The sequence below is a fragment of the Botrytis byssoidea genome, assembly GCF_014898295.1.
Source record: "Botrytis byssoidea strain MUCL 94 chromosome Unknown BBYS_008, whole genome shotgun sequence".
Classification (NCBI taxonomy): Eukaryota; Fungi; Ascomycota; class Leotiomycetes; order Helotiales; family Sclerotiniaceae; genus Botrytis; species Botrytis byssoidea.
In genome coordinates, this window is record NW_024065849.1 from 1,150,446 (window position 1) to 1,173,462 (window position 23,017).

Below are 23,017 nucleotides of genomic sequence, written 5' to 3' on the forward strand. Positions count from 1 at the left end.
ATGATGTATGATGTATGATGTATGATGTATGATGTATGATGTATGATGTATGATGTATGATGTATGATATGATGTATGATGTATGATGTATGATGTATGATTATGTGTACATGGATGAATGGGTATCGCTACTCGTTTATTCGTGGATGTTTCGTCGCCAAGGTTGATGGGTTGTATGATGTGATAGGATATGATATCATCGATAAACGAAGTGAACTTCCTCTGCTCTCTCTTCATCCCCGTGATAGGAGTAGTACGAAGTAATGATGAATATTCGAAAACCGGTCTGAACATGACATGATCCGACTCCCATTTCCTTTCTCAATCCTCCTCCCCACCCAACCCCATCCGGAACCCAAACCCCAACCTAGAAAATCTCCTCCACCTCATCCCAAATTACACTCGTGACCTGGCCATTCAACCCCGCCACCCCCTCAAAATCACCCACTTGCACATCCGCCACAAAATCTCCAAACAATCCCGTCTTCGCATCACGCTTTATGATTACCACTCTCGCGCTTTGTTGCAGGGCAACCGCTACAAGCGTTCCAGCTTTATTCATCGACATTTGACGCGGGTAGATGCCACCCGAGGGAGAAAGTTGCGAGAAAGAGAGACCGCCATAAGTACCATTGGAGGCGGTGTTGATACTCCAAGTTTGGAGGGTGTCGGAGGGGAGAGCGGTGCTGTTGAGGGGGTGGGTGGGGGGTTGGGGGAGGGAGAGAATGGTGGCGTTGCGGGAGGAGGTGAGGATGTGTTTTCCGTCGGGCTAGGGACGTTAGTGTGTACTCAGAATTTTACATGGTATTCACATCTCTTTCCGAATAAAAGATGATAAAAACTTGAAGAAACTTACAGTCAAAAGACATTCCGCAGCGGCCGCTCCCTCAGGTGTCTTCTGATCACCATAAATACCATGACTATCAATATTGGTAAAAGTCAATCCCTCGGAGCCCTCTCCATATGTCACCTTGAAACTCGACACCGTATTGGCCAATTCCGAAACCAGATAGAAGTAAGTGTCACCACAATCCGTCACGTGAAAGACACCATGACGAGGACCACTAGCCGGAGGAGCCTTGTAGGGAGTGAGTTCTGTTAGGAGAGCGGTAGCGGGGTCGATGGAGAAGACGCGGACGAGATCGGCGCCGAGATCTGGGACGATGATGTATTTCTCGGTTGGGTCCAGGAGTGCTTCGTGGGGATGCGGGGCGAGTTGTCTCTTGAGGGGATCGGGTCCCGGGCCGGGCATGGTGAAGGTGATGGTTTGGAGGGGGGAGAGAGTTCCATCTGCTTGGATATTGTGAGTGGTGAGAGAGGCACCATTGCTGTTGTTTGTTAGTTTGATGTGTTGATCTCTATGGGAGAAAAAATCTGAATGGAAATATAAATATAACACCTACTAATGAGCAGCCGCCATGGCTTTTCCTTCATTGAAAAGAACCGAACTAACCGGACCACTGATGGTCAACCCATTGCCCAATAAACTCAAAGTGCCATCATCAGCAATGCTGAAGCTCGAGATACTTCCATTGCTGACGGTTAAACCTTCGTTCAAACAATACAAGATACCATTTTTGGGATCTTTGTGTAACCACGAAGGATTATCTGTCGTGACATTATTGACAGACAAGGTATTGAGAGCATATGAACCATTTAAAGATTTTGATAATTGTAAGGTACTGATGGTACCAATGTATGAGGAAACGAAGAGATTTGCGGTAATAGTACCATTAACAAAGACATCTCTGGGATGGAAACGCATGATGAAATAAGTGTAAGTTTGTTTCAGGCAATGTGTACTGAAGAAGAAGAAGAAGAAGAAGAAGAAGAAGAAGAGGGAAGAAGAAGAAGAGGGAAGAAATGGAAGAAGACAAAGTAGAAGACAAAGTAGAAGAAAAGGTCGAAAAAAAAGAAAAGAAAAGAAGATTGATAAAGTAGAAGATTGAGTAATACCCCCATCTTGAGGGAAAGATATATTTATGAATGACTACTTATGTACCTTTTATGTAGTTATGTGAATGAATGTTTAATAGATGAAGGGCGGGGAATCAGTCACTTGGCAATGAGGATCTCAGAATTGGTGAATGATTTGGTTACTTAGGTATCCATATGAGTGAGGTTGAGGTTGTGGTGTGTGTGGTTGGTGTGTGGTATGTGTGGTGTGGTTATGATTTTGATTGATTGTTGGTTATGTTACGGAATATATTTACCTAAAAATGATCAAAAAGAATCAAAAAGTGAGTCAAAAGATGGAAAGATGGAAAGATGGAAAGATGGCTAACTATGAGAATTGAAGCTTATATTTATGAATCCTTGCAAGCTTGATGATGATTTATTTCTGAATTGAGAATCATTTACCGATGAAGGATGGGGTGGGTGATGAAGATTATGGATTATGTTGTGTGAGGATAATTATCCGGAGGCGGGAAGGGGGAGGGGAAGGGAAGAGAAGGGAAGAGAAGGGGAGGGGAGGTTGAAACATGAAACATGAAACATGAAACATGAAACATGAAACATGGTAGGTAGACAGCGACCCAGGCAATCAATGTTACATCTTACATCTTATTAATAGATGGCGGTAGTGGTGGATTGGGGGTGGATTGCTTCTCATTGCTTCTAATAAAGTTGGTATCGTGCGAGCGAGTCGGACCGTGAAAAGGAAGGAGCCAAGAGAGGAAGATCTATCTGTCTGGATCATTTACCCCCGGCCGAGGATGAAGTTGGTTCCTGGATTGATTTGATTGGTAAGTGAGTAGAAGAAGAAGGGTTTAATGATTGATTGCTTTGGTTAAATGAGGAGCCGTCTTTCCCTTCACTCTAGCTATCTAGACTAGACTAGACCCTCACTCTCCAGTCATCTTGTTTTTCTTCAAACATAGCCAGCCATATTGCAAGATGATCCATACCATTGCCGGACTGTTTTTCCTCATCCGAAATTCCGCAGAGCAGAGCAGAGCAGTGCAGTGCAGTGCAGTGCAGTGCAGTGAATAAATATATCCGGTCGAGCCGGTCCATGTACTTACTACTTACTATATATATATATATTATATACCAAGAACATGCTGACAGGTACTTGAATGAAGTACGTAGTCCAAATATATCTATCTATCTACCTATGTAGCTATCTGGCTTTGAAGCATCGATTGAAATAATACCTTTACTTCATTCGAGATACTCAACATATCTATCGAAACAGTATCTTTAGTTATCTCAAAGTGCTCAAGGTAGCCCCATTCAATGATATTTCTTTATAAGTCATTGATTTGAAATAGTCAAGTTAAGATATCTATCTGTTCTTCTGGTACCTTCAATCGGTTCGAGAAACTCGACATCTATCCAAACGCCACCTCTACTTATCTCAAGGATCTCAAGTTGAAATCCTGATCCTGCCATACACCACAATGATATCTACGAGCGTAAGATTTAATCAACATTGCAGATAAAAGTAGGCAAAGTACCTAGGTATGCAATGATCAAACCACATCAACGAAATTGCTTCTCGAAACAACACGAGTGAAAACATTTATCCATTCAGTAACAATGAATGAAGAGAGGTAGAGGTTCAGAAGGAAAGGTCAAAACCTCTGTTATATGTAAAGCCGGTAGTAGTACCATCAGATTGCATACAACTAACACGCCATCACACTTCGTACATGGATAACAAAAGTCGATGGGTGAATTCTTAAGAAGAAAACATCGAAAACATCGAAAACATCGACAAAACATGGTCAATTTCAATATTTACCCCCTCGATTGCTTTGCTTGCTTATAAATATCAAAAGTATCTTACGTCATTACGACCCCATAATATTTTCAATGTCGGGATTGAAGAGCTCAATATTTATACATTCCCCAGTTACTTTTCTGATATTTCTTATACTCACGTCAATTGTATTGAACTTCTTGTTTATCATCCAACGAAATAATACCACAGCAAATCTACAATATCAAAACAATGGCGCCCAAAATATTCATGTAAGTTACCCATCCCATCTCGTCCACCCCACTACCAACAATACCACCACCAAGAAACACCCCCCAAACTCACCCCTCAAAAGCACAGGAACCACAGGCTACACTGGAGGTGATGCCCTCTACACACTCTACAATGCCCACCCAGATTGGGAATTCACAGCTCTCGTCCGCAACTCTGATCGAGGTGCTCCTGTCGCCGCCGCCTTCCCAAAAGTTCATTTAGTCTATGGTACTTTGGAAGATGCATCTATTATTGAAGAGGAAGCTGCAAAGGCAGATATAGTTTTACGTATGTCTTTTTTGTCCCTTTATATTCTGTTCTGTCCTAGCTACTCTATATGATATGAATTGGAACCAAACCCCCGTCCTATCCTACTCCATCCCATCCCATCCCATCCCATCCCATCTACAAGAAACAGAATCCAAAAAACCACTAACAAAATCCCACACAAACAGACACAGCCGACTCCTCCGACCACGAAGTAGCCGCAAAAGCCATCGCCACTGGCCTGGCAAAAGGTCACTCCCCCTCAAACCCAGGCTACTGGCTCCATCTCTCCGGCACCGGCATCCTCTGCTGGAAAGACATGGAAACGCAAACCTACGGCGAAGCCCCCTCCCAGCCCCCCTACAACGATCTTGAAGGCGTCTCTCAACTCACCAGTCTCCCGGACTCCGCCTTCCACCGGGACATCGACAAGCTCGTGCTCTCCGCGGGCTCCCCCTCGGTGAAAACCGCCATCGTCTGTCCCCCCACCATCTACGGCCCCGGCCGCGGCCCCGGCAACCAGCGCAGCAGACAAGTCTACAACCTCGTCCGCATCACCCTCCAAAAGGGCCGGGCCCCCCAACTCGGCAAGGGTCTCACCGAGTGGGATAACGTGCACGTGCACGATCTCAGCAATCTCTTCCTCCTGCTCGCCGAGCGCGCAGTCCCCGACTCCCAATCTTCCGAAGACGTGGAACTCTGGAACGAGAAAGGGTACTTCCTCGCCGAAAACGGACACCACGTCTGGGGCGAAATCTCCCAACAAGTCGGCGAGGTCGCATTTGCCAAAGGACTCATCAAGACGAAAGAAGTCGCCGCGATGGATGTGGATGAAGCAAAGGAGTTGGCAGGATTCGAAGCGGTTTCCTGGGGATTGAATTCCAAGGGTTTCGCCAAGAGAGCGCGGAAGTATCTCGGCTGGAATCCTACCGGGAGAAGCTTGAAAGAGGAGATTCCGTTTATTGTGGAGCAGGAGGCTCAGAGAGAGGGGTTGGTGAAGGGCCATAAGGAGGTTGCGGCTGGGAAGGCGTGAGGGTGAAATGTAGTAAATAAGTAACTAGGTAAACAAGTAGAAATAATAATCTATCACATGTATTAAACCCAATATCGTATTCACCCAACGCAATTTTGAGCTCAATATATATTACATATAATACGTAACAATAATATTTCAAGCAAACGCACTATTAGAGATACTATTTTCATTACTGCTATAACCTTGTGTTTCTATGTAAAAATAAAAATAAAAAATCTTCTTCATTTTAAATGCAGGATCTCAATCTGATATGTTAAATACATATACACACATACATATATACATCTCAATATACCCAAATAGATTAACATCATTTTAATATATCATCACAAATACACGCATATCATATCACATAAGATTATACTTCGCATTCCTTATAATTCTTTTCTCTTCTTTATTCAAAAAGATATCTCTATAATCCCTCTATAATCCCTCTAAACCTCCCCCCCCCCCCTCCCCCCCCTCCCTTCCACTTTTCCCTTCCTCCCCTCCCTCCCTTTCAAAAAAATAATTAGCCATACAATCCAATCCAATCCAAAGAATCTCCCCTTTCCCATCTCTCCATCTCCCCAAAATCCATCTATCATATCATATTATATCACACATATCACATCATATACATCCGAATTTCCACCTACCCCTACTACCCACCAAGCGAAGCTAGATAGTTAGACAGCTGAACTAGAATCGAGAATCGAGAATACGAGCTAGGTATGTATTACTACTGCTATTACTATTATACTACTTTCTACCTACATTTAGAAAGTAATACATATCACTAGCTGTTGCTCACGATTTCAAACACCCTTGAAGTCCACATTCTTCCCGTTCGTCATCACTATGCCTTATATCTCTATAATCATCTGTATGATTTACGTTTACCTATTTCATTTGCAAGTCTCAAGAATATCTATCATACTCTTTTAAAATGTTCCTGTACGTCCAAATGTAATTATTTATGTAGCTAAGATGTTTTGATACAAGTGCGTTGATTCAACCTCCCCATCATTTTCCTTTGATATTGTACAGTTAAGCGAATACAATACCTTGTGAAGTATATAGATATTCCTTTGAAATTTTGTCCACGCTTGGCCAGCAATATGTAAAACATCTCTCATACATGGTTATTAATCCGCCTCGTCCGTAATACTACAAACAGCGGACCAAACTACCCCAAAATACGTCTCTTAGTTTAGCTAGGTGGACTTTCGATTTCCTCGCATCCTTTGAATCACTTCATATGTTGCATACCTCCCCAGCATAAACCGGCATTCGGACTTCTCAATCTTCAAAAGAAATCAGATTTTCATTGCTTCAACTTCCCCTATCCAGCATTCACTGGGCTTCTGCACGTAAAAGCCGTGATTTTAGGCTCCTTGAAGGCCGCAATCAATGCTTCAATAGCACTATACGCGCCCAAAGCAGCTGTCAACAATGCACCACAGAAGTAAATGATATTCCAGATGTTCAAGATAAATCTCTTTTTGAAACCACGCAGGATTCTTTTAAATCCAGTGTCTGTAAGAGTGACTTGACCGGTGGCGGGACTGAAGCCTTCAGTGTCGAGAATCGCATCAACTCGGATGCAGTAGCCTAAGTAGAGGAAAGGCGGAAATGTGTAGGTGAATTGTAGAATACAGAGGGCTGCGACAAGAGACGAGAGACCGAAGAAATTTGGTATGGCGGCAGAAACAATATAAGCAATTGACCAATAAACTGGAACAATGCTCATCCAAAATAATTTCCCTCTATGTGAGCTGAGAGGTGGTGCACCAAATAAATCCATCAGTACATTATTATATAGGACTTTAATACCGATATTACCGTATAGGCCAGCTGCAATAAGAGCTGACATGAGCGCAATAATGTTGTTGACAGTTTGCCACGCATAGGGGGATACACCTTGAAAGGAAGGATTGACAGCATATTGACCTTGATAGCCATAGATGAAGCATCCGTAGATCATGTACAGAATATAGATGAATGCTTGAGCACAAATCATACCCTTCCAAAAGTCACGGGGCTTGCGCATCTCCGACATGAATTCTGTGAATAACATAGCTCCTCCATATGCATAAACGGCTTGCATGAGTCCATTCACGGCACCAGTGAAACCAGCTGTTGAAGGAGGGAGATTACCAAATGTTGCGACGGGTGGAAAGTTACCAGCATCATCTGGGGTGACGAGTGCACCACCAAGTGCAGTTCCAGCAGCAGCATCTACCGCCAAGTAATTTGGCGCACTATGTGAAATGACAACCATCGAACACACAATGATGAAAACGTTCATCCAGATGGCGGCATTGGCTAACCAACCAAACTTTTGTAGAGTGCGAACTTGACCAAGGAAAAAGCCAGCAAGCGCAAATACAAGACAGCAGACTGCGTAACATAGTTTGAACTTCGAAACCTGAGAAAGTGCCTATAATTGAGTTAGAATACTGAAAGACTTGAAAAAATGGTAGAAAGTCCATCAAGTGAAGAAATTCTCACCTGGCCATTGCCAACAACAATCACTCCGACATTGAAGAGCAGTTGGATAGATTGAAGGATGTTGACTGCATGTCGAACAGGTGCTCCATAAACTCGGAAAGCTATATCTCCATACGTTCTCAATGGATATTGATGGGAATCCAGTCCGAGGAACATGTAGTATAAAAGGAATCCACCACTAGTATTTGTTAGCGTGAGATCCAAGTACAGATATCAAACATATCTTACTACACAGCCAATCCTCCAAATACAGTATAAAGTGCGATACCAGGTCCCCAGCCTAGAGTTCCTAAGGCAAACCTAGTGAGTAAAGTATTAGCTGATTGTTCATTAAAAGAGTAGCCATTCAATCACTTACGGAACACCAAAAGGACCCAAAATATCTGTGGTAATCAAATAAAAAACTGAAGACCAAGTAGCCGTTCTCAAAGCCCTACTAGCATTTGTCCACTCATCATTCGTAATCGTCGAGCGATCACCATGGGACATATCATGTACATTTCTCTCAGTGGCTATATTTTCAGCTCCATTCTCGGCATCTACCTCATTCGAATTTTCCGCCTCAGGTGCAGAATTGATCGGAGCCTGTCCCTTTAAGTTCTTAGGTGGAACAATAAGAGAAAACAAAGTAGTATCGCCAGTATCATTGTTAGTGCTAGCATCCTCTTCTGCGCGTGAGAGACCGGCATAGTAATGATATTCCTCAAAAGTGACTGAAGAATCGTGGAATTTCTTATACTGAGGTTGAACATATGCAGACGCCACTGCATTAGTATTCTCAGCATCGACCTGAGGGTCACCGGCAGAATCTGCCAGTGCAGATGGTGTAGTCATTGTTTGTGTATGCACCTTGGTAACTCGTTATATTACACTGGAGAGTCGGATATGGTTAAACGGAATGAATGATTGCTATAGAAACTTTGTGTGGTTTTGCGAATGGAAAATGACAATGAAGTAAGAGGAAGATTTTACAGGAAATTATCCAGATAGTATGACAGAGAATGTACGATTTACAATGTGTACAAGAACATCAATTGAAATTGAAGGATCGGAAGAAAATGAGAGCTTGTGGAAAGAAAAAGTTTTGTGGACGAGAGGTTTTTGGTAGTTGTAAGGAAGAAAAGAATTAACATCGCAAAGAAGGACCCTCGACTCTAGTGAAGGAGTACAAACTAGACTTTTAGCTTCCATCGTACCTACCTGTTATTCAAATTCAATGCATCTCTCAAATTGAGGCTATCCCATTCGATGCGAGAAGTTATATCGGAATGGTAGGTGCGACCTAGACCCTTCCTCTGTTGTGTAATCGTGAAAATACTCGCGCTGTTTCATACATTAATCTGGGCACAACATGAGCTTTCCTTGTGAAAGAGAGCCCAATAAAATATGATGGTCGGAAGTTAGGCAATCTTGCATTAGATTCTTGAAAAAACAACGAAGATATTGCTTGTGAGACTTTAGAAGAGACTAGCACATCTTCTTCAAGTCAATAACCGATGTTTGTACTCCATAGGCACGATACATACTGAAATTTTACACAAATTTCTCAACCGAACATACCCAATCTACTTCATCGCAAAAGCTGAGCTGCATAGAAGTGGTACAACTTATACCAGCATCACCAAATCCAGTAAGTAACTTTTAATTCATATCTTGCTGCCATAGAAAGCAGTTCCTAGTATCAACATGTATTTCAGACACGAGAAAAAATCTAGTGTCCATAGCAAAAGACTTTACATTATACTGGATGACATTTCGAGATCCGTTTGGCCATTCATTCTGCTTGAACCCATGAATGTGCCAAGTTCAGTTCATCAATGTCACCAGTAGGTAATTCAACAGATTCAAGTTAAGCCCATCTCCAAGCCATGATAAAAAAACAGTTGATATTCAACTCCTTAACTTTGGCTTGTACTCGACTGTGAAGGAACCATAAAGTACTGAGAAGATAATTTAGATGTCAAGTTTCTTCCTGAATTTTGTAATGTACATTTTATTTTGAATCTAAGAAGACAATGCTGCCAGTGACTCAAATATGTACAGATTGAGAAAGCCAACCAACCCCATCGGATGTGCAGTTGAATGCCAAACTTTGTTTGAAATACATTCATAGCATATCTGTGAAGATATGAATAAGAAAAGAAGAGCAACAGAAATCATTTGGTAATTTTAAACCCATTGAAACGCCATGCGCACGTGCAGTGTAAAAAGGACTATTCTATTGGAATTTTATTCAATCAATCAATCATATCTTCATTCTTCGTCAGATTCCTCCTCGGCGACCTATTATTATCGTTAGGACAAATCTCAGTCATGTGTTAGGGAACAAAAGTACTCACATCATCATGGAAAGTCTTTCCCTCAGTTGTCTCTTTAATCATACCAATTCTGATGCAGAAATCTCCAAAGTGCTCGCCCTCCTCTCTCTCCAACGAGTATCTCTTCAATAATGGTTTCATAATCTCCAATATTTCCTCTTCTTTGATACTGCTTCTGTAGAGTTTATTGAGACGTTGACCGTGATATCCACCTCCAAGATACATGTTATATGCACCATAGGCTTTACCCACGAAGGCAACCTCTGCTAACCAAGGTCTAGCGCATCCGTTGGGACATCCTGTCATACGCATAACAATAGAATCTTGACGCATGCCATTTTCTTCAATGACGCCTTCGAGTTTGGTGATTAGTTGTGGGAGATAACGTTCAGACTCAGCCATGGCAAGACCACATGTTGGGAAAGCAACACAGGCGGAGGAGGAAAGACGCATTCCGGAGAAAGATACATTATCGAGCTTGTACTTGGCTAACATCTCTTTCATCATTGGAAGGTCTTCATCGGCAACGTTGCTGAGGATTAAATGTTGATTACCAGTCAATCTGAATTCACCCTTGTGAACCTTAGCAACTTCTCGAAGACCAGTCTTCATTGGGAAGTCGGCAGTGTCTTCAATACGACCGTTTTCGATAAATAGAGTGAAGTGGTTTAATCCGGTCTCATCCTTAACCCAGCCGAATGTGTCGATGTTGCTTTGGAATTTGAATGGCCTAGCCTTCTCGAACTTCTGGCCCCATAATTCTTCGACCTTGCCCTTGAAAACATCGACACCCATATCATCAACAGTGTACTTGAGACGAGCATGTTTTCGGTTCTTGCGATCACCATGATCGCGCTGAACAAGCATGACTTTCTCACAAGCAATGTGGGCTTGTTCCTTGGAAACATATCCAAGGTTGCTTCCAGTCCGAGGATATGTTTTCTTGTTGTTGTGTGTAACACCCATACCACCACCAACGAGAAGATTGAATCCTGCCAAGTTACCATCTTCACCCTTGATAGCAATAAGACCAACATCGTGAGCATATACATCAGTATCGTTGTGTGGTGGGATGGCAATAGTGATCTTAAATTTTCTTGGCAAATAAGTAGGACCGTAGAGAGGCTCGTAATCCTGAACAGCTTCGCCAGCTACTTGAACCTTCTTATCATCTTCGTCCTTGATCCAAATTTCGTGATAAGCAGTTGTAGATGGTAAAAGATGATCAGAAATCTTCTTAGAAATGGCATGAACTTGCTTATGGTATTTTGAACCAGTCGGCAAACTACTGCACATGACGTTACGATTGACATCACCACAAGCAGCGATGGTGGTCATCAAAGATTTGTTGATACCACGCATGGCTCCCTTGAGCTTGGTTTTAATGACACCGTGAAATTGGAAGGTTTGACGGGTGGTAAGTTTCATGGTCTCGTTTCCGAATTCGTTGCTTACATCATCCATTTGAATCCATTGCTTTGGAGTGGCAACACCACCAGCCAATCTACAACGAATCATGAAAGAATAAGCAGGCTCGAGACCTTGTGCCTTTCGTTCATCCCGAAGATCACGGTCATCTTGCATATATGTACCATGGAACTTGGTCAATTGTTGATCAGCGGCAGAGATAGCCATAGTTGACATGTCCTTTAATCCTTCTTCAATAGTACCACGGAGGTAATTGGACTCGATCTTAATGTCCTCGTTAGTGATTGGTGGAGCTTCAGGCTCAAGACCTTCAACTTTGTCGACTCCGAGAGATTGCCAAATGAGGGGTTCCCAGTTTTGATAACCAGTTTGGTATCCATCTGGATCCTGATCATCACCCAGTCCAACATCAGCAAGACGCTTTCCACCAAGATTTGCCAAGACTCGATCGAGGTCCTTTCCTGGCTTGTTGTAGTAGTGTTTATCTTCTTTGCGAGGCCAGTAATGACTATCTCCGAGAGCGAATACAGAGTAATTGACTGACGCAAGATCCAAGTCGGTGTTGTCTTTAATGGCTTCCCAGAATGCATGACCATTCTGTGGGAACTCTCCTTGACCAGCAGTACTCGTCAAGAAGACAATGTTTTCTTCGGTGGGAAGATCCTCGATGGGATAATCCTCCATAGCCATGACAATTGTCTTCAAGCCACGAGCTTTACCTCTATTACCCAATCTCTTTGATAAAGATTCAGCGTTGCCATTGTCCGAAGCAAAGAGAATAGTCAGGGGTGCACCGAGCATACCCTCAAGAAGCTCATTGTATGCATCCTTGGCTTTTCTCTTCTGTAAAGCACGAACTTCTGTACCATAATCTTCGGAAAGATTGGATGAGAATTGGGGATGCTTCTTCATCAATTGGGTGAGATGATTATCACGAGCCAAGAAGTCCTTGAGTTCCTTCTTGATTCGCTCTGAATCCAGAGAGAAGTTTACTTCGCCCTTTTCTTCATTGTCAGGGTTCCATCTGTACAATGGCCAGTAGCCGAGGTCTACCGCCTTCTTGGTTTCTTGAAGAACTGTGAGAGGGGAATCATTCTCTTTGAAGTATGGAAGGTAAGCAACGACGACAGATGGACCATTGAATTGATCTGCCTCAATCATTGCTTGTAGCACTTGAGTATAAGAACTGTACACAGCAACAGATGCAACGTAAGCGTTACCAAAGTTCATGGCATAAAGACCAATGTCCTTCTTTCTTCTTTCGGCATCAGCGGCTGAGCGCTCAGAGTATGGTGTGGAGTCGATGATGAGCATGTTGACATTTTCACCGGATGCAATGACATGGTGTACACCAGAGTTTCCAAGGTCGTACGCCCAAGCATCAGAGCCAACAAGCCAAGGGGATTCCTTGCGGAATAATCCCTTCTTTGACAGTAAATTTCGTGATAACGCAGATCCATCTGTTTCGAGGCGAGCAATGATTTCGTCTGCTAAATCATCACTGGCACCTGCAGACCATTTTGATAACCATGATTTAGGTGCTTCTGTGATAAATTCTTTAGATTGGGCCGCCTCCTTGATTTCCTCGGTAAACCTTTGACGATGCTCCTTTCTAGCTAAAAGGGAACCAAAACCAAATTCTGGATTTGACGCAATAGTGGACGAGATTCCAGCATTTTGGGAATCGATTTGATTTGCTAAATGAAGTCTCTTACCGAAGACCTGGTCCAAGATCTTCATATAAGCAGACTCGACTTTTGGTTGGCTTAAAGCAGAACCGCTTGAAGCTTGATTAGGTCCATCGGGATTCCCGACCTCCAAGTTCTGAACCGGTTTCTCAGAAACCAAATTTTGTACAACACCACGAAGTGCTTGTCGTACTGTATCGGGCTCAATAAATCCCAATTGGTGTCCGACGATAACTTCCACACCGCCTCCAGGTCCCGATTTGAGTGTGGTAAGTAAATCCAAAAGTAGAGGTCCCCATTTAGTTGTCTTTCTTCTAATTTGCTCGAGAACAGCAATTCTCTTAATAGATCTAGGGATCGCCTCAATTAATTTGGAGCCCAACCATGGCCTATACAAACGTGCAGTAATGATACCAGCTTTTGCAAAAACTTCATCGGTCCCTTCATCAATCGCTCGACCAAATAATCCAACGTCTGATCCAAAAATGAACAAGGCATTTTCAGCATTCGATGGACCAGTGTATTGGAAAGGAGTATACTCTCTGCCAACCATCAACTTCAATTGATCCCAAATGCCAGAGACAAAGTTGTAAATATCGTCCGAGCTTACAGCCCGTACATTTGGCGCATCAACAGTTGTAGCAGAAGAAGCACTGCTATCCACACTGCTTGCTCGTACTGAAGAAGATTTCGAGGACCCTACAGATGAAGCCTTAGATGGTACCTCAGTGGTTGTCTGGCCTGGTACAGCAGACTCAGTACTGTTCTCCCCTCCAGACGTAACGCCTGTTGCAACGTTCTCGGAAATAGTTGCAATTCTTCCATCATCGGCATATATGCTAGAACCTCCAATCTTGCTACTTTGAAACACTCTCACGGAATCGATGTTCAAGATCTTTGAGACAACATTGGGGTCTTCGAAATCAACATCCTCATCGCTGGCTGCCGATCTGGAATCAAAGAAATGAATGACACCTTTCCCTGACTTAATAGCAAGAGCATGTGCAGTCACAGCAATATCTTGTGCCTCCTGCAATGTCTCAGATTGTAAAAATGTGAAGCCAGAATTTCGTATCGAAGTTATCGAAGAGTAATCTGGATACTGTGAAGGTTGTAATGAAACGTGAATGACCACTGGGAAGTTGGCGAGTCTGTATAGGTGGGGTACGGAGGAAACGAGGATTGAGGAACTTGTGGTGACTGTAACAAGTTTTCCATTGCGGATTGGTGTAAATACTGATAATAAAGGATCATTGTTGTGTCGAATCGTTTGTAACTAGATGAATATCACGTTAATACTTCAATTCACACAAGATGAATGTAACCTGGGATAACTTACCTCTGGAACACCACTCTCATTTGCAGCAACAAGACTCAGATCCTTTCTCCCAGCATATCTGTGTAAGTGTGAAGAGAACTCCGACTCAATTGAATGAGCAGGCTGTACAGAAACGATTACATCGCTGGACAAATATGCAATTCTTGCCACTATTCATGGTAAATATAAAATCAGTGTCATAGAATCTCTTGAAGTGGGGGGGTGAATGGAGGGGAAAGGTGCCGCATAACAGGGTTGTGGAACTGATAGATAGAACTGATAGCACAGAGTATGAACATACCAGCTTCTTCAGGTGTACGAATCTTTCCTGAATTCGTCGCCATTTTGTTAGAAGAATGAGAATGAGATGAAGTATTAGAGGTGTTCTCGAGACTGCGAAAGAGGAACGACATGATCAAATATATTTTTCTCTCGTCCTAATCAAGTGCCTCCTCCTAGGGCAATTAATGTGATGCGATATTCGGCGAATGACACAAGGGTATATCTTTAGATATTGGAGGCTATCGAGGCTATCGAGGCTATCAAGTGTATTTGACCAACGGCAATCAGTGAATTTATTGTCATTTATGGTATAGTCAACAAGTGTATGTAGTAAACAGAGGGGATAGTGAGGGAATGGAAGGGTTTGGGACATAAGTTCATGGAGAAAGGGACCTGTGATTGACCAATTAGAAATCAACAAAAGTATCGTTTGTCATCTAAAACGGCTTTGAAGGAAAACACCAGCCACAACTGAGCACGCCATCGATGCTGATCAAAATATTTGATGGTGAGAATATCAAGATAAACCAGGGAGAAGAATCCCGAAATGCTTTTATTCACTTTAGTATAAGGCACTTTCCGAGTAAAGCCCGTCTTGCCCATGTTGATGTCTTGTTTTGTGCCTGGTGTAGTTTTAAAGCGTTGTTGGTTTGACGCTTGAATGGTTCTTAGTTGCCTCGTTGCATTCGGGCTCTGAAAGCATCGAAACGAGGCCAATATTGGTGGCAAGAAAGTTGAACTGGACTTGGAACCCGAACACGAGATGTTTTTACAGGACGCAGCTATCAATTTGCATTAATTCCTAAATCATTATATAATAGTAATTGCCGTCATCAATGATTTCCTATTCCATGACCATAAGCAATTCGAGAATCCACCAAAAAAAGTTTGACTGCTTGCAAGCACCCCCTACCAATGTACCCAAAGAACGCCATATGTACTATGAAAACCTCTTCCAGCTTAGAGGTTACGAAAGATTGATCATCAAGCTCTTCTGAAATGTATCAACAGAATGGCATGCCAATGACGTCCTCCAGTTTACACCATTGCTTTCCTATACAGCTTACGTCATCGTACCAATATAATAGAAATCCATCTATCATATCTATTCCTCACTGTCCAAACGACCATCATCAAGTTGAAGATAGTCTTACAACTTCCCAATGCCGAGACCCTTGGCAGGAACAGGTGGTCCTGTTCCACTTCTCGCTCTTCTTTCTCTTTCTATGGTACCTGGAGGTCCATTGAACGTCCTTTGGGTCTTGAATCGTCCATCTAAACCTTTGACCCATGCTTCATCTACTTGGCCACCAAGCCAATATCCTTCTCCAACCTTCACCATAAGTCTACCAAGTTCACCCTTCCAACCTTGCCCTTGTGGCGAGCCTATCGCAAAGGGATTTTCTGCGCGAGCGTCGGTGCTACCATCCGTGTTAAGATGTAATTTTGTTGAAGAGGCAGAGTACATGTTCTGCCTCAAAACTTGTCGTGCATATGCCATAACTACCAAAATAAAGTAGACTCGAATCAATGTGAGAATTCCAACGACAATGATACTAGGAACGCTTTCCTCGATCCCAACACTCTGCTCAAGAGTTGCTCCAGCCGCAGTTCCGTATGCTACCGCATCTTGTCCAGCACCCGAAGCAGGCGATGCAATAGCGTTAACTGCGCTGACATTGAATTTTGGGCTTGTAAAGCCTGCCGTCTCATCGATCGTGCTACCTCCTGGAGCGGCGCTTGAAATACCCTTATTAGATTGATCGGCGCTTACGGCTAGAAGCCATGTTACAGCGAATGCGGTGGTGAAGGCGGTGTTGATAATCGTGTCGAACAAGTAAAACCATGCGAGGGCTAAGCATTGAAACGGTGTTTGTTTGCGGATGTGAGGCATAAGGAACGCGGTAAGTGCGAGAGCCGCGACGGAATATATGTACATTGAAAGTTGTAAAGGCGACAGTTTCAAGCCGGCAAGCACTGCGAGAAGACCGTAAAAACCAGTAACTTTATTGAAGATCATTGACAATGAAATCATCTCCGTCCCAGTACGTAAAGTCATGAGGTACAGGAAAGTCTGTTCACTGATTAATATTGTTCTATCTGCCATGGACGACAAAAGATCGATAAATAGAGACTACATACCCTGGGGCGAGGAACCCGCACCCATTGCGGTAAGGAGAGCATCATGAAATTGTATAGGTGTGTAGAAGTTTGACTCGTCAATGTTTTGCGACGAGAAGTAGAATGATTCAACAATGCGCCAAAAGAAAATATACAGAGTCGTTCCTGATTGATAACTTGGAAGATGGGTTTTCGGATCTTCGGATTGGTGTTGCTTATGTAAGCCGGTACCTATATTTGGATCGGCACAATCTTAAAGGGGCTCGCGATAGACAACAGACCGAATAGCAAATCCGCAAACATAACAGCAAGCCTGAAAGTGGTTCTTAAATTAAGATCGAATTAAAATTCCATTTTTACATTTTCAATTTCGGTTCAATGAAGAAGAAAAATTGTTATTTGGAAGATTGTTGGGTTCAGAAATTCAAAAAAGAAACATCACTTGATTATTTTGATATGAAATTTAGATTGCGAGGTAGAATTTTGGTGTTCAGCTTTTTCTGTCCGTTCGGAGAGGGTCGCGTTCATCATTGAAATCATGGGATTGCCTGCATGAGGATTTAAAAGTGTCAGATCAGTAGATTCAACATGTAATACATCCTTGGGCACTCATAACGGGAAGACTCAGTGAGGTAAAGTGTGTTCTTTTATTCCAGAATCTGATCACTTAGCTTTCTACCCCTAGTCTACAATAACTTCAAGAGCTCATTAAGTAGGTACGCCAAAGATGTACGCTATCGATATCATATAAATACGCTGTGAAATGCTATGCTCCTAATCCTTTCAAAGTCCCAATTAAGACAAGCATCGAAAAGAATTTGATTACTCCCATTATTACCTTCCTCGTTTAACATGCACATCCTTCTTGACTTGCAGGAGTTGGGTTGACGTTAACATCAATCACTATTTCCACGGTTAGCAACTGCCGCTCCAATACCGTTGGCCACATTCAAACTTACTTTGGTTCGGCGTCGCTGCATTATCAGCGCCTTCCATCCCAGGCAAAGCCTGAGCTATCCTCTTGAATAAAGTCTTCACGTTGTGACCCAGTTTTGCACTGGTTTCAATGAACATCAAGTTGTTCTTCTTTGCCTCCTCTTCACCCTCGCTTGTAGTTACTTCTCTTTTGTCGTTCAAATCTGTCTTGTTGCCAACCAATACAATAATGACATCGTTTCCTCGTTCTCCTCTGACGTCGTCCACCCATTTCCTTGTGTTTTGGAACGATTTTCGATCTGACGAGACATTAGAGTGTGTAGTTTGAAAGACAACTGTAATATAGTACTTGAAATATCATAGACCACCACGGCTACACTAGAATCGCGAATGTATGAAGGAATCAAACTTCGAAATCTCTCTTGTCCAGCAGTATCCCATAATTGTAATCGCACAGTTCTGTCTTCCAAGTACATAGTCTGAAGAAAGTATTAGACTTATTGCTATGGACTTGGTGCTCGGAGAATGCTCACTTTAGAGAGGAAATCTATACCAATCGTTGCTTGGTACATGTTGTCGAAAGAGTCGTACATGAAACGTGTAATAAGAGAAGTCTTGCCAACTGCAATCCATTATTAACTTGTCAACCATATAGAATACCGCATGAAGTTCATACCGCTTTGCTCCCCAAGGAAGACCAATCTGCAATCATAATTAGTGATGTGGTATTATACAAGACAGAAAACAACATACTTGAACTTCTTCAGGGGATTATTGTAAGTTCCAGTTGCTTGCGCCATCTTGAAGTTTCAGAATATGAAGACGGTCAAGAAGTTTATATTAATTGATTAAGATGATTTCAGGGAATCTCTGAAAGTCGTAAATTTACTTCGATATCGCCTTTCAAACAAAGGAGGACGACTTTCAGAAGCTTGCTTCAATAGCCTGACCGTAAATTGTTGGAGGCGGCCGAGGCTGGACCTTTGGCTCGAACAGGCTACCGTAGCTATCAGAAAAATTATCGTAATCTCAAATTTATTTTTCTCGCAATCGCCAGAATTTCGAAAGTCTCAGCAACACAACAGTAACAAGATGCCTGTCCTTAAACCACTTGCGGGCTCAAAAGATGCTCCTCAACAACACAATCAAAAGTCAAGGAAGGGAAAGAAGGCTTGGAGAAAGAATGTCGATGTTACAGAAGTCCAAGAAGGTTTGGATGAAGTTAGAGATGAATTGATTGCAGGGTAAGAGACCATCTGTAAATCAATCATTGATATATCACTAATGCAATTGCAGTGGAGTTATTGCTGAGAAGGATTCTGCTGATCTCTTCACCTTGGATACTGCTGGAGATGCTGCGATACCGAAGAAATACTTGAAAGCCTCCAAGCCACTCAAAGCCGATGAAATCATTGCTCAACGCTCTGCTGTCCCAGCTGTGTCGATGAAGAAGCGCCCAGGACAAGGTACTACCGATGGAATTATCGAATCGAAGCGCCAAAGAACCGGTTATATCTCACATAAAGAGCTTACTCGACTACGCAAAATTGCCGATGGACATCAAGAGAAGACTGTTGAAGTCACGGAAGCTTCATTCGACCCTTGGGACGAGCAGAAGGACATAGAAGAAGCGACACAAGATCCAAGATTCTCATTTCTAGAGAAGGCAAAAAAGACAACAATCCCCCGTTCATGGAAGCAAAAGCCAATCTCGTTGGCAGCCAGTGGAAAAGACATTCCTGCAGTCAAAAAGCCGGAAGGAGGATACAGTTATAATCCAGTATTCACAGATTACGAAGAGAGATTAACAACTGAAGGAGAGAAGGAACTTGCGGCGGAGAAGAAACGATTGGCTGCTATTGAGTTAGAACAGAAAAAGCGAGAAGCTGCGAATAGATCTGCGGCCGAGGCAGAAGCTGCGGAAGCGCGAGCAGATATGTCAGAGTGGGAAGAAGATTCTGCTTGGGAAGGTTTTGAGAGTGGCGCAGAAGATGTTCGTTTGAACGCTAAGAGGCCTGAGAGGAAAACTCAAGCTCAGCGAAATAGGATAAAGAGGAGAAAGGAAGAGGAAAGGAAAGCTAAAATGGCTGCTCATAACAAACAGAAAGAGGAACAAGCTGCACAAATTAAGAAATTGGCCAAGGCTCTTGCGGAGAAAGAAAAGGCTCGCTCGTTGACGGTTGTGGAAGACGATAGTAGTGAAGGCGATGATATGGAACTGCGAAGAAGAAAATTGGGAAAGATTTCTTTGCCAGAGAGGGATCTTGAGCTCGTCCTACCAGATGAGTTGCAAGAATCTTTGAGGTTACTGAAACCCGAGGGTAACTTGTTGAAAGATAGGTACAGAAATATGTTGGTTCGCGGAAAAGTCGAGAGCAGACGTCCTATTAGTTTCGCAAAGAAAGCAAAGAGAAAGGCTACAGAGAAGTGGACCCACAAGGATTTCATGTTACATTGAGGAGAAAGTCCTAGATGGGCGGAAAACTGCAGCTTCACGTGACAACACGTTATTTAATATACAATAGAACCTATTACCAACATTTGCCTGCTAGATTTTGCATGTGTGTTTGTTTGTTTAGAAAAAAGCATTGTAGGCGTCGAGACACTCTTCCCTTTTCTAACAGCTAGCCAATTTTGATAGCTTTCAAAAGTATTCACCAGGCTTGTCGGCTCGTCTTTCTTCTCTTGGGTGTTGTAGTTCACCACACCACACCTCTCTCGCCGACCTTCCAAAACTACCCATGCCTAAACACAAGATGGCGACTTCTCCCAAAGATAGTGACTTGACCATTGAAACGCTCTACAGCTTAGGGTTCGATCGAGAAATGGCCGATTTTGCTGTGTATCATTCAAATGATGATTTATTCGACGCTGTAGACAATTTGCTAGAGGTCTGTAGCTTACGTCCCCTGATCTTGCTTTGAATTTGAGATTCTGAGATAGGAAACAGTTCGAGTCCTGGCCCAACCAACTCAATATCAACTCGGGTCTTCTTAACCTTGCCCTGTGGGCATCAATTAACAACCGCGTCCAGGCCGTGAAGTCAATAGCTGAAACATATTTTTATTGCTCAAGCGTCAACTGATCCTTACAAACTTTCAGCTAACAAGATTCTAGTTTCAACAAAAACCTGCGGCCAAGCAAAAGCCACCAGCAACACACCAGTCCTATTCGATATGGTATAAAAAGGACGAATGTCCATACTTCTGTCTCGCAAGCAAGTGTGCCGAAGAGAACGAAACTCAATGAGTCTGTCGTGGAAGCTCTTGCGAGTGGCGAAGTGGCTGTGAAAACCAATGTTCTAATGGAACACGACAAGGAGATTGTCTATCTGACTGGCAATGGTATCAAAACAGAGAGAACTCTGGATCCTTCCACACACAGAGTTTCACCAAACAATTCAAAACCTAACGCAACACTCGTGGACACTCAGGTGAAAGTTGAAGAAACTGTAGAGAACGATTTTGTTGACGGATAAAAATGACGAGACAATCGACCCCATTGAGAATGAATCGAATGTCGTTGATGATCAAGGTGTCGGTGCTGGCAATAATGATTATAACGATGATGGCAGTGGTACTAGAGCTGATCTTGATGACCCCTTCGACGATAACTCCTCTGATGATCATTATGCTGCTGCTGCTGATGATGACGATGAAGGTGGTAAGCTGCAAGAGCTTATCGGAAACATCAGGTCAGGTGCGTCAACCTCTGTATCGTTTGGACACCATGCCGATAATGTTTCATAGTTAACAAAAAGAAGACATTATTCGAGTGTGCTCATGACCAGGCCTGTGAAGGAATGACTGAGCTGGGAACTAACGATGACCCCAACGAATCCCCCGATGAAGGGGCAGAAAGTCTTTTACGACACCTCCAAAAACCACTTACAGCTCGGCCACGCCATGGACCTCGGTCGACCAGAGTGGTTGAAGACCAAGGTTGTTTCATAAAAGCGATAAAAAGCGATAAAAATCGACGAGGATTGGAGTTTTATTCATCAGCATATCATGGGTATTGAGAAAGAATTCTTCCCCAGCAAGTATTCATATTTGGTTAAAAAGCGTCGTGACAGATCTCATCCAGACATTAGAGTTCTTACCAACGGATGTACTTGTGTTAAAGGTAAGCACAAATGAAAAGTTTCTCTACGAAAATTTGGCCCTATTGATGCACGGAAAAGCTCCCCCACAATAGATGAGGTTAATTCGTGGTTCCATCGGAGTTATCGCAATACCATTTGTGATAACCAGTCTTGTGCCCGTCCATCGCACTTGTTAGATGAGAACACAGCTGGTATTGAACCACGTCGAGGATGTCGCGTCAAGGCCTGGAACAGACTTAGTTATTGTTTTCAAGGTGGAACTGGTCGTCTTCCTCATAACCCTCCATGTCTACCTACTGGTCCAACAACAAAGGAAAGTACTCATTCCAAACTTGTTGGTACACCAGCTCGCATGTCAGGCGTCACATGGAAACTCCCATGTCCTGTAGAATGATTCCCGGTTTTTGCTCTTGGCTTGGTCTAATTATCAGCATCATCACTCACTTCGAGACCAAATAAAGTTTCATTGGAAATTTGCCTGGTAACTGAGCAATCTCCTTGACGTTCGAACTAGGTGAAGAGTCTTTTAATTCGAAATCGCCCCGACTCAGTTTAAACAACACTCCTCCGGTGCATTGTACTTAAGAGAACTTCGAAGCTGGTCTTCGGCGCATTACAACATCCTCTTCCTGCTACGAGTTTTATTATTCAGTTTGGTCATGAGGTCTGCATGGGTTACGATATTCCATTTCCGGCAACGGCAAGGCCTTGTGTCTTCTGCGGTGTTAGCAGGAGTGCTTGTGTGTTTATATGGTATTAGGGGCATCATGACGTGGGAAAAAATTATCTATGGTAGCCTACCATCACCCAATATGGAGGATGGTATCGAGGATTATTGTGTTAAGCGAGGTGCATAAAGCTTCCCTTGTATATTTATTCTAAACATCCAATAAATCGACAATTTATATGACTTTTAAGACATGCAACGACGTTCTTAATCATGCTATACGATATCGGTGGAAGTGATATAAGTGATAGAACGCTATAGCTAAATTTTAATCAGATATTCACTTTTTTCTCGCCCCCCTTTCCATATTTGGTTCACT

At 42.9% G+C, this 23,017-nt stretch overlaps 8 protein-coding genes across 8 annotated transcripts; 3 read left to right on the forward strand and 5 right to left on the reverse strand.

The window, feature by feature from the left end:
• Window positions 1–367: 367 nt before the first annotated feature.
• Window positions 368–1,765, reverse strand: EAE97_004966 (uncharacterized protein; the record flags this gene model as incomplete). Its single annotated transcript, XM_038875478.1, has 3 exons — window positions 368–769; window positions 857–1,328; window positions 1,404–1,765. 3 exons carry the CDS (start codon window positions 1,763–1,765, stop codon window positions 368–370), a joined length of 1,236 nt encoding a protein of 411 aa, XP_038733835.1.
• A 2,193-nt stretch (window positions 1,766–3,958) lies between these two features.
• EAE97_004967 (uncharacterized protein) lies at window positions 3,959–5,362 on the forward strand (the record flags this gene model as incomplete). The annotated part of the gene is made up of 3 exons (XM_038875479.1): window positions 3,959–3,978; window positions 4,062–4,267; window positions 4,435–5,362. The coding sequence occupies 3 exons, from the start codon at window positions 3,959–3,961 to the stop codon at window positions 5,277–5,279; spliced, it is 1,071 nt and encodes a 356-aa protein (XP_038733836.1). The 3' UTR covers window positions 5,280–5,362.
• Window positions 5,363–6,606: 1,244 nt separating this feature from the next.
• Window positions 6,607–8,609, reverse strand: EAE97_004968 (uncharacterized protein; the record flags this gene model as incomplete). Its single annotated transcript, XM_038875480.1, has 4 exons — window positions 6,607–7,704; window positions 7,776–7,953; window positions 8,004–8,075; window positions 8,134–8,609. 4 exons carry the CDS (start codon window positions 8,607–8,609, stop codon window positions 6,607–6,609), a joined length of 1,824 nt encoding a protein of 607 aa, XP_038733837.1.
• A 1,076-nt stretch (window positions 8,610–9,685) lies between these two features.
• Window positions 9,686–15,126, reverse strand: EAE97_004969 (uncharacterized protein). Its single transcript, XM_038875481.1, has 4 exons — window positions 14,829–15,126; window positions 14,549–14,697; window positions 10,115–14,485; window positions 9,686–10,058 (listed from the first exon to the last, which is right to left on the reverse strand). Exons 1-4 carry the CDS (start codon window positions 14,938–14,940, stop codon window positions 10,029–10,031), a joined length of 4,662 nt encoding a protein of 1,553 aa, XP_038733838.1. The 5' UTR covers window positions 14,941–15,126; the 3' UTR covers window positions 9,686–10,028.
• An 833-nt stretch (window positions 15,127–15,959) lies between these two features.
• On the reverse strand, window positions 15,960–16,993 carry EAE97_004970 (uncharacterized protein; the record flags this gene model as incomplete). Its single annotated transcript, XM_038875482.1, has 2 exons — window positions 15,960–16,883; window positions 16,952–16,993. 2 exons carry the CDS (start codon window positions 16,991–16,993, stop codon window positions 15,960–15,962), a joined length of 966 nt encoding a protein of 321 aa, XP_038733839.1.
• Window positions 16,994–17,777: 784 nt separating this feature from the next.
• EAE97_004971 (uncharacterized protein) lies at window positions 17,778–18,666 on the reverse strand (the record flags this gene model as incomplete). The annotated part of the gene is made up of 6 exons (XM_038875483.1): window positions 17,778–17,833; window positions 17,890–18,165; window positions 18,216–18,345; window positions 18,400–18,488; window positions 18,543–18,568; window positions 18,620–18,666. 6 exons carry the CDS (start codon window positions 18,664–18,666, stop codon window positions 17,778–17,780), a joined length of 624 nt encoding a protein of 207 aa, XP_038733840.1.
• Window positions 18,667–18,958: 292 nt separating this feature from the next.
• Window positions 18,959–20,324, forward strand: EAE97_004972 (uncharacterized protein; the record flags this gene model as incomplete). Its single annotated transcript, XM_038875484.1, has 2 exons — window positions 18,959–19,110; window positions 19,163–20,324. 2 exons carry the CDS (start codon window positions 18,959–18,961, stop codon window positions 20,322–20,324), a joined length of 1,314 nt encoding a protein of 437 aa, XP_038733841.1.
• Window positions 20,325–20,622: 298 nt separating this feature from the next.
• EAE97_004973 (uncharacterized protein) lies at window positions 20,623–22,365 on the forward strand (the record flags this gene model as incomplete). Its single annotated transcript, XM_038875485.1, has 6 exons — window positions 20,623–20,757; window positions 20,817–20,908; window positions 20,984–21,299; window positions 21,355–21,565; window positions 21,616–21,807; window positions 22,064–22,365. The coding sequence occupies 6 exons, from the start codon at window positions 20,623–20,625 to the stop codon at window positions 22,363–22,365; spliced, it is 1,248 nt and encodes a 415-aa protein (XP_038733842.1).
• Window positions 22,366–23,017: the final 652 nt, after the last annotated feature.